This window comes from Trichechus manatus, unplaced genomic scaffold (assembly GCF_000243295.1).
Source record: "Trichechus manatus latirostris isolate Lorelei unplaced genomic scaffold, TriManLat1.0 scaffold00170, whole genome shotgun sequence".
Taxonomy (NCBI): domain Eukaryota; kingdom Metazoa; phylum Chordata; class Mammalia; order Sirenia; family Trichechidae; genus Trichechus; species Trichechus manatus.
Genome location: NW_004444106.1, coordinates 5,086,775 through 5,096,806, shown reverse-complemented (window position 1 = coordinate 5,096,806; position 10,032 = coordinate 5,086,775). Strand labels below are relative to the sequence as shown.

Below are 10,032 nucleotides of genomic sequence, written 5' to 3'. Positions count from 1 at the left end.
ATACCAATTCATTAAAATAAATTTGGCTTCATCCTGAGCAATAGTATCCATGAAATAACAAGTTTGATTGCTGGTTATAATTTTTTTCTAATATGCATGAAAATAAATACATAACTATTTAAGTTTTAAAAAATGTTTTTCATACCACTGATCATCTCTTGTACCACCCACCATTTTCTGAAACTCTATTCTAGCCTGGTGGCGTAGTGGTTAAATGCTACAGCTGCCAACCGAAAGGTCGACCGTTGGAATCCACCAGGCGCTCCTTGGAAACTCTATGGGGCAGATCTATAGGGTCACTATGAGTCAGAATCGACTCGACAGCAACGGGTTTGGGTTTTTTTGGTTTATTCTAGCTGGTAACAGACCTGAATATTCACCATTGCTTCAAATTCAGTGTTCTTCCTTCACTGTCAATTCACTTTCTTTGCTCTGTCAAAGGGACACCATTTCCCCAGTCACGTGGGCTCCCTTTATCCTCATCCTGATGATGTTTTCCTAAAACACTGTCCCTTGCCCTCCATTCTCCCACACACCCTCCCTATTCTCATCCCTGTTCGCCTCCCAGCAGGATTCCTCTGGATTCCTTCCTGAAGACCAGCATTCTCCTTTGAGGCTGAGCCTTCGGAACCAGCCTCATCATGTCCCGTCTTGTTCATCAACTTGTGATGACTCTTTACTGCCCTCTGCATTATTGAAACATACTTCCCTTCTTCCCCATCTCCTAGTGTTCGGAAGTCAATCGTGTGGCCTTGGGGCTTTCCCTCTCCCCATCTGCTCATCCAAACCTTACCTATCCTTTTAGGCTCACTTTCCAGGAAGCCTTCTTTGATGATTCCAGCCCTCTCTCCCTCTCTTATTCCTGCAGTATTGTTTGTTGTCTTGGGTGTCGCCTCTCCCTGAGTAGGCTACAAGCTGCTTGAAGGCTGGCTTCACATTTGAATATTGGGCACACATTAGATACCCAATAAACACTTGTTGATTCACTGCCTGATAGCATTCCCAAAAACTTACCTCAAATGCCACTGCTCCCTGTTCCTTGCCACAGCCACTCACCCCTCCCTGCACAACCTTCAACTCCCACCAACCAAGGGCAAGATGGAAAAAGAAACAAGTTTAAGACAAACAGAAAACACTGAAATGTAAGAAGCCAATTCTAGGATCATTAGTCTTTTAATATATTATTCTGAAAAGAAAGGAATTAAAAAAAAGTTCCTGACATCTCTTTTTTTTTTAAATTTAAATAAATACCCTGCCCACCCCCCACCCACTGAAATTTCCCTCCTTCCCCATCATCCCGCCCATCCCTGGTACTAGACCCCGGAGCTAAATAAGATGCCTGTTTCGAGCAGGCCACAGCTCACTACCAAATTCTGGCACACTGTAAATACCGTAAATGAGTCTGCTGCCGTCAGCTCACTTGAGCCCCTGCTTTCATCCAACTCCACTCCCCAGGCCTGATGGCTCCCTAGCTTTGCGGTGGACGTGGATCATGGGGCCTTTAGGCATGGGGGAGAGTGCAAACTTGGATCCCTTTAACTACCTCAGTGCCCCAGTCCCTGCTCGGGAGTAGGTAAGAAGGACCCAGAATTGTCCTCCAAAACTAAAATAAATAACAAAATAAATACCCCTTCCCCATTCCCGACTCAAAGAGATCCACTACCTCTCACTCTCTACTCCCTTTCGTTTGACTCTACCCCCTTCTTCCTCCCTAGCCCCTCCCTCCTTCCCGCTTGCTGGGACTCTAGCTTGGCCTTTGCCCTCTCAGGAGGTGGGGTCTATCGCGCTCAGTGGGGAGCGCTGCGGAGGGCCTCACTACTAACCTCAAGCAAACCTTTCTCCTCCCCCAGGTTTGCTGCTGGCGCCCCAAGCCCAATGGCGCTGGCAGACTCCCCGTCTCTGGGGGTTAGGGTGGAGGGCGGGGGGGGGTCTCCCTGGCTCTCTCTTTCCTAGTCCTTCAAGTGTCTTTCTTTCAAGGCAAGTCTCCCAGGGGAGACTGGGCATGGCCCGCCCCACTCCCCAGTCCAGGTGCCCGCCCCGCCCTCCTCAGATGGCAGTGTCCCAGAGGACAGTGTGCTGCCGGCGACAGGGCGGGGTGCCGGATTTGCGGGGCTCGGGCCCCCGCCGCCAGCTGGGGAGGATGGGCATGCTCTCCTGCTTGCACAGGCCTCGGTCCGGCCGGTGCCGCGCCTTGATCTCCTTGCAGACGCAGCGCTTCCGCTCAATCACTTCCAGCAGCTTGCCGTCCCGCTCGCGGGCAGGCTGGGGGGGCAGGGGAAGCGGCAGCGGCAGTGCAGGGGGGGTCTGTGCCCCTTCCTCCCCGCCACCGACCACAGGCGGGGGGAGAAAGGAAAAGGGGGGTCAAGGACCTCGGAGTGACAAGCCCTTCCCCACTGTCATCTTCCAGGAACAACTCCCCTTCCCCGGCTGTGAGAGTGAACTGGGGCTGAAATCCAGCCTCAGCCTGCTCGGCCGAGCCTGTGCCTGTGTCGCCCTGAGGAGGGGCGCCTTCTGAAAATATTCTTCTCAGAGCGGATGCATTTTCCCAATCCGTCTACCCAGAGAGGGCGCCTTTTCCCAAATCGCACAAAGGCGCACAAGCAAGCAGCCGCCCTGACTGATCTCCAACCCGGACCCTGCCTCGCTGCCCCTCTTAAGCAGCCCTTTCCCGGGACCTTCCCTCGGACACCCTCACCCTCCGACCTCATTAGTCATGGTCCATGCCGGCTCAGGCCCCAGTTGGACCTCTTGCTGCCCTTCCTTCTTCCCTGCCTGTTCCTTCCCAAATAAAAGAAAAATCAAGCCTTCTCCTCTTCCTCCTCACCTGGCTCGGGGCATCCCTGGGCTGGCTGCAGGGCCGGGGTGTATGGAGCGCGGCCTGCCGGACTCCAGAGGTGGAGGCGGAGCGCCCCAGGCGGTAGCCTCCTGTGAAGTCTGAGGCGAGAAGGAAGAGTGAGAAGGGAAGGGGCTCCAGGTTCCCCCTCCCCCAGCTCCCTGAGGAGAGAGCCCCGCCCAAGCGGGGCCCCACCTCATTAGAGGAGGAAAGGAACGGAGCTAGGTGTTAAGATTCAGGGCCTGGGACATGCTCTTATACAGAGGATATAATAAGTTCAGTGACTGGACCCTGGGTGATCCTCCCAAGCCAGACCCATCTGGGTATGTGTATCTTCAGACAGGGTGTCACCTCCATTGCGGTGGCAGGCGGGGAAGGTCTGGCAGGGTATGGGCAGCGCTGTTCGGCTCCCTCCTCGGTCCCCTCCATGGTGGATCCTGGCCAGCAGGCCCTCTGCCCCCTGGCTCCTCACTGGGATCCCTGATGCCACAGGGCCCCTGTCCTCATGCTCCACCTTGCCTGGACCCTCGGCACTGCCATTCCAGGCCCGGGGACCCTCCTCGGCTTCTGCTGGGATGACAAAGAGAACTAAACACCTGTATATGGAAGGGATCCAGCTATGCCCCCAACCACACATACTACAGCACAGGTGGACCAGAATGACCTGCCCCTTTGCAAGCCACAGAATGGATGGGTGGGACCCTACTGCACAATCCTCAACACACACACACACACACACACACACACACACGAGGGGCCTGGTATTGCCTTCTTTTCCACCCATTGGTACCATTCCCGCAAGGCTGAGTGTCACATATATTTGCTGCTTCTAAACCGTTTTTCCTGGTCAGAAGAGTCTCTCCTGTCCCAGCCTTAGCTTGAGAGCCGCTGCAGCCCCAGACAGGACTAGAATGATCACCCCCCTGAAACTGAGACCAGAAGCGCTATTCCTCAGGAGGGGGAGAAGCCCAAATCCTGGGCCGCAGTGGGGTAGTGGGGGGTGGGGGGGTACTGGGGGAAGAGTTGCCTGTGAACTAAGATCATCTCTGAGAGCAGGCCTGGCAGAGCATTGCGTTGCCAGGCAACGGTAGGGGCCTGCCGCTCCTCTCCCTCCTGTCTGGATGGGTTGTCATGGTAACTGCTGGGAGGCAGCTGTGTTTGGCTCCTAGTGTGCGCACACTCACAAACACACCCCTGCAGCCCAGGGAAGGGAGGGGCAGGGAGTAGAGCAGGACAGTCAGGAGGACACTGCCCCCACCCCATGCCACCAGACCTACTGCCCACCCTCATTCCTTTAGTTCCCTGGAAAACTTCCCCATTCAGGACAATAGGCATGTGGCTTCCAAATGACTCTGCCAACAACTCCCCTAAACCATCACCAACACCCCTCTAACTGACCTCCCAGCTCCCCGCCCCCATTCACCACCCCTCACTCACTGTCCAGTTCCTTTGCCTTCCTCCCGCCATACAGGACCTTCCTCTGCAGAGCCCAGCTTGCCCCGAATGTCGTGGCACCCATCTCCTCCTCTTCTTCCTCTGGTGTCCCTGCACTGGTGATGACGTGGGCACAGGAGATGCTGGCAAAGGCACCCCCATCAGCCCCTTGCTCCTGCAGCTGGATCTTGACCATGGGGGATGGGGCCCCCACTCCACAGCCCTTATTCAGCAGCCCCCCAGCCTTGAGGCTCTCATAGGCAGGGGGTCTCTTGAACCCAGCTGCTGCAGCTGGGTAGGTCCAGAGAGGGGTCAGGGGGCCTGCAGTTGGGTCCGGAAGGCTGTGGGGAGAGGCCAGGCAACCTCGGTGGTGGAGGACCCCAGCTGCTGCCCCCATGGCCCCACTGTGGGGGCTGGACTTCCCCGGCACGGGAGGCCTCGAGCTGGTGCACAGCATCCCATGGAGAACTGCGATCTCCTTCTCTGTCTTTGGTTCCCCAGCACCCAGGGGTGGACCCGCTGGCAGGACGGAGTGTGTGGTCACCTTGACTGCCGAGTACACCATAGTGTAAGACACGGCCTTGTCCTTGGGGGGCCCGGGGAGCAAGGCGGCTGGGGCAGGGGGGGCTGCCGGCAGCCCTGCCGCCTTGGGGCAGATCATGCTGTGGGAGTTGGGGAGCTCCCGCTCGCCCCGGGGCTGGCCAGAGCCCTGGGGTGGCAACGGTGTCGAGTGGCTCCGGGCCCTGCCCGATGGTCCCAGCAGCAGCAGGTTGGCAGCAGGAGGCAGAGGCGGTGGGGGAGGCGTCTCCCGCTCCCGCTCCCGCTCCCGTGCAGGCACTTGGGGAGCTGGGGTGGAGCCAGCTGGCTCCTTGGAGTGGCAGAGGACCGGTAGCCTTGAGACCCCATCGCCAGGGGTTCGGGAAGCAGACTTGGCTTGGGGGAAGGCCAGGAGTGGAGGGCGGTGCTGAAGGAGGTTGGGGAAAGGGGGGGGGATTTCACAAGGGGTAGTCTTGGTGGGCATCCCATCCCTCCGGCTCGGGAGGGCTGAAGCTGGACGGCGGTGGGTATGGGGCTGAGGGACATGAGGTTGGTGTGGTGGGGAGGTTGCTGTCAGTGGGGGGGCCCCACTGGCCCGGCCTTCCCCTGCCTCCTCGGGCAGTGGGTATTTCATCTCCTCATATATGGCCTCACTCTCTTCAGAGTCTGAGTCGGGGCCAGCTGGAGGGGTTGGGCCCCCACCACCAAGAGGGGGCCCAGTCAGACACCCTCCACTTCTTCCTCCTCCCCTGAAGACATCCCCCACCATCTCAATGTACACGGGCTCTTCTTCCTGGGCACCCACATCAAGGTCCCCAGTTACATGTGACCCCCTACTGAGGTGCTGGAAGGGTGGGTTCCCTCCTCGAGGAGAAGGGGCTGGGGGGCAGGACTCGTAGAAGGAGACAGAGAGCTGGGTGTTGGGACTTCGCCTGGGCTTTTGTGGAGGAACTTTCCGGCTAGATTCTCGGCTCTCTAGGGTTGGCTTCTGTGAGCCTAGGCAGGATAGAAAAGAGGAAATAAACAGAGTTTTTAGTAGGGGAAAGAAATGGGGGGACTCTTTCTGACCTCTTGACCCATCTGTAAACACGTATCTGTCTTTTCATTTTTCCTCACTCCTGAACTTACAACCCTTGTAGGTTTCTTTTCTACCAATCAGCCCTCCATCCTTCTAAGGAACTCCCCAGAATCTACAACTCTTACCCTAAATTCTCTCCCAACCTCATGTCCCTCCAAGGCCACCCCTCTCCCAAGAACAGACTTTTCATGGAGTTCTCCCTGCCCTTGAATGGTTCATCTCAGGCCTACCCTCGGAAAATGGAATCTTCCACTTCCTTGGTTCTTCCCTGAATGAACCCTCCCTGGCAGGCCTCCCCTGGCCTGGAATGGATCCTCCCAGTTCCCAGCTCTACCTGAGAAGAAGAGTGGGGTGGCTCACCTGCTTTCTTGCTGGGGGGCATCTCTGCCACCGACCCCGCCATGCTGAGCTTGGTGCTGGGGTGTCTCCGGGGCTTGGCTGGAGGTCTTCGGGCACTGCCGTCCTCTGTGAGATCCCCACTGCCATCCCCAGGCCCACCCACTACACTGTCCATACTGCCCACAGAGTGGCAGGAGAGCGAACGTGGGGCCATGGCGCTGCGACAGGGGTGGGGGGTGTGCTCCTGGGAGGCGGGCATCGTCATGAAGCCCATCCTGAGGGAGCGGCGCAGCGAGGCGATGTCCCGCGCGTGGACTCCGGGCCCTGGGCCAGTCCCGGGCCCTGCTGGGCCTGCAGGACTCACCTCCTTACTGGAGCTGGGGAGAAAAGACACAAGATGGAGCAGATGTCGGGCCTCAGACTTCGGCCTCCCCTTCCTCTACCCTAATAGGTGTTTGCGACCCTGTGGCCTCCCAGGGAGGAGGACAGGAGCCTCAGGTGGGGATAAGGGGAAGCTCGAAGGTCCAAGGCACAGATGTAAGGGGCTTCAGGCTGAATCCCTAGGCTTTAAAAAAGGCGAAGAAATCGGGGCAGCGATGAGAGAAGTGGTATCTGTGCAGAGGTGCGTCCCTGGGGCTGGCAGATCCCATGCCGCGCATATCCAGTACACTGCACACGTATAGGTAGAGACATGCAAGCCCGGGCAACACAGCCCCTCTAGACAGACGGCCGCACCTGCTACGACAGCTCCGCTACTCTGCTCACGCTCACACTGGCCCACACCTGGCCTCCGGTCTCCCCTCACGTCCAGCTGCTGTGGCCGACGCCCCCACACTGCTCCTCCTCTCCCAGACATTTGTACTGCGGCTGCATCGCCATAGCAGCCTCCCCCCCAGCTGATCCTTGTTCCTCCCTTTGTCCCTCTCCCTGGTGCTGCTGTCCTCTATGAGACTCCCACTGTTGCCCCCAGATCTGCCCCCTCTCTCCCTGCTGTACATGCTGCCCACTGAGTGCTGTCCTCGCTCTGTCACCCTCCCTGACTCACCCCCCATTCCCTTTCACTGTCCCTGAGCTGCTATGTAAGTGAAGGGGGGCGGCTGGCAGGGAAGAGGGGAAAACTACTGTGGGGTGGGCTCTCATTAAGGCCCTGTCTACTAACCCTTCATTAGGGAGAGACAGCTGCAGTGATAGCTCTGATTAATCTAATTAACAACAAGAATTAAACTCCACAGTTTTGAGAAGAAGGAAGCAAGAATGTGGCTCTGACTCAGGCTCCAAGAGGCTGTGCAGTCAATGGGAGTGAGGAGAAGGGAGTGAGACGGAGAGGCCAGACCCCAGGTCCCTGGGAGGGCAAGGAGAGAGGGCAGCTGGAGGTGGGGGCGGGGGGGTTGCTCCCCAGCCCTAGCTCATCTGCACGGCCCAGCCTGCATGTCCCCCCCAACAGATAACCCTGACACTTGGCCACTCACCTACCCCAGCAGAGGAGACTGGGAGGGGGCCAAATGGGTCTTCTCTGATGCCCCCTCCAAGGATCACCTCCCTGGACCCTATGAGGGCAGTAGGGCCTGTCCCTTCCAAGGTCAGGTGACAGGGGAGTCAGAAGCCAGCACCAAACTGACAGTGAGAAGACCACATGCCAGAGGTGAGTCAGGAAGGGGTGACTCGGGCCTCTGGGGAGGAGGAAGAGACAACAGGGTGCTCTTGAGCTAGAAAACCTCTGGAGGCCAGGCCAGGCACCAGAGCTGGGAACAGGACTGGGACAGGGTATGCGCCATTCCAGTACTCTGTACTGAGCACAGGACTCTACGATCAGGGAGGCCCACTGATGACAAGGCTGTTGAGACCCAGGAACATTAGAACGGCTGCAGCCCAGAAAGGGGGGAAGCTGAGGTGGGACGGGCAGGGGGAATCCAGGACCCGCAGCCTTACCTCTTCTTGGCCTCTTCTTCCTTGTGCTGCCTCCACTCCAGCTTGGTTTTTCGGTAGAGGAGGTTCATGTCGTGGGGCAGGAGGTGGGGGCTGGGGGGCCCTGCTCAGCGCCACCAGGCCCGGGGGACGGCCCTCCCTGGGTCCCGGATCCACTTGGTGGGGAGGGGAGAAAGAGAAAAGAAAGGGAGATGTGGGGTGGGTCGGGGGCCAGGAATGAATGAGAAAGAGAAAAAGGCGCAGAGAACGTGACTTGGGTCCTCAGACAGGAAAACAGACAGAAGCACAGAAAACCCAACACAGCCTCCCGGACTCACAGACAGACACTGAGCGACACCCTGACAAAGGTGTTCAGAGACACAAACATACTCCAGCGAGGTCAGGTCAACAGATTCTCATCCTGATACAGCACACGGACAGGCCGCACACACGTAGAGCAACCCCGCAGTGACAGACACATATTCAGACACACAGACCTCCGAGCCACAGACCGTATCTCCACACCGAGGACTGGCACAGGTAAACACTAACCTAGGAAGACACAGACACACACAGACACAAACACCCGCTGACACACCCACAGACACACACAGACATCCAGACACACACAAATCTGCTACACAGGACCGGACACACCTACAGACAAGGAGTTGTGCCCAGGGCCTACTTGCATACATTGCACCCCACTGGGAAGAGGGAGACAGACTCCCCAGCCCCTCTTGGACTCTGAAGCTTGGGGGGAGGTGATGAAGGCAGGGTGGGGATACTGAAGGAAGGGTAGGAGGCATTCTGGTTGGGCATCTGAAATACCATCCACCTCTATTCCCTGCTGTCCCCCCTCCAGTCCTTTGGGCCTGGGCCTCCGTCCACCCCTATTCCGGCAGCTCCCTGGCCCCTCAGCAATGGTCTCCGCCTCACAGATGGCCCAAATCACCTTCTTCCTCCTCCAGGATTTGGGAGGCTCCCGGTTTCCCTCTTCCAGTCCCGCCCCTCAGTCCCACCCAGGGGGTCTCCAGCCTGGCCCCAGAGCTACCCTCTGAGCTGCGGCCTCCATACCTACTCTGGCCTCCCTTCCCCCAAACACACACTCTCCTTTTCGTCTTCAGCCTCACTTCTCTCCCAGGCGCCCCTCCTCACTGCCGTCCTCCCCCTTCCCCTGTTTATTCCAAACCTGGCCTGCTTCATCCACCTCTCCATCCTAGGGCCTCAGGTTCCCGGGCACCCCTCCCCTTCCCCTTGTCCTGCTACCCTGGGTTTCTCCGCCTCTCGCCCCGTCAATCCTCCCTGCCCCTTGTCCCCCCACCCCACCTCCCCGCTCCAAGCCTCCCCAATTTCTACATCACCGTACCTGGCCTGCCGGGCGCCGGCCCCCCCATGCCGGGCTCCGCCCGGAGCAGGAGGAGGGAGGAGGAGAGACAGAGTGAGACCGGGGGGAGCCGAGCTGGGCCCTGCCGCAGAGACAGCCCCGCCTCCGGGTCCGCCCCCAGACCCGCCCCCGGCCCCAAACCCACCCTTCCACACCCTCCAAGGACAGAGTAGGAGCGGCTGCGCGGCGTTGGGCTGCGCGGCGTTGGGCTGCGCTGCGCCGCTAGGCTGGGGTGGGCGGTGCGGGGGCCGCGGAGCCCGCGGGAGGAGGTTCGGCGGACCGTCCTGGAGCGCGAGGGGCCGGGCGCCAACCCGCCCCCGCCTCGGGGAGTCCGCTTCTCGCTTCTCCTCGCCCCCTGTCCGCGCTTGCCTCGTCTCCTAGGCCCTGGCGGAGCAGAGCACGGCGCGCAGCGGCGCCCCCCAGCGGCAGCCCGGGACCCACACCCACGCGCATACCCAATGCGCCCGGCCCTGGCCGGGTCGGCACCCGGCGTCGGGCCGGGGCCGAGGCTGCGGCTTC

At 59.1% G+C, this 10,032-nt stretch overlaps 1 protein-coding gene across 2 annotated transcripts; it reads right to left on the bottom strand.

The window, feature by feature from the left end:
* Window positions 1–1,157: 1,157 nt before the first annotated feature.
* On the bottom strand, window positions 1,158–9,568 carry NYAP1 (neuronal tyrosine phosphorylated phosphoinositide-3-kinase adaptor 1). Of its 2 annotated transcripts, XM_004386722.1 has the most exons (7): window positions 9,496–9,568; window positions 8,151–8,302; window positions 6,243–6,598; window positions 4,271–5,800; window positions 3,185–3,400; window positions 2,825–2,934; window positions 1,158–2,304 (listed from the first exon to the last, which is right to left on the bottom strand). In XM_004386722.1, exons 2-7 carry the CDS (start codon window positions 8,216–8,218, stop codon window positions 2,047–2,049), a joined length of 2,538 nt encoding a protein of 845 aa, XP_004386779.1. In that variant the 5' UTR covers window positions 8,219–8,302; window positions 9,496–9,568; the 3' UTR covers window positions 1,158–2,046. The 2 variants fall into 2 exon arrangements, with proteins under 2 accessions (XP_004386779.1, XP_012413954.1); XM_012558500.1 differs by lacking the exon at window positions 9,496–9,568 and having other exon boundaries at window positions 2,047–2,304; window positions 3,185–3,403; window positions 8,151–8,218.
* Window positions 9,569–10,032: the final 464 nt, after the last annotated feature.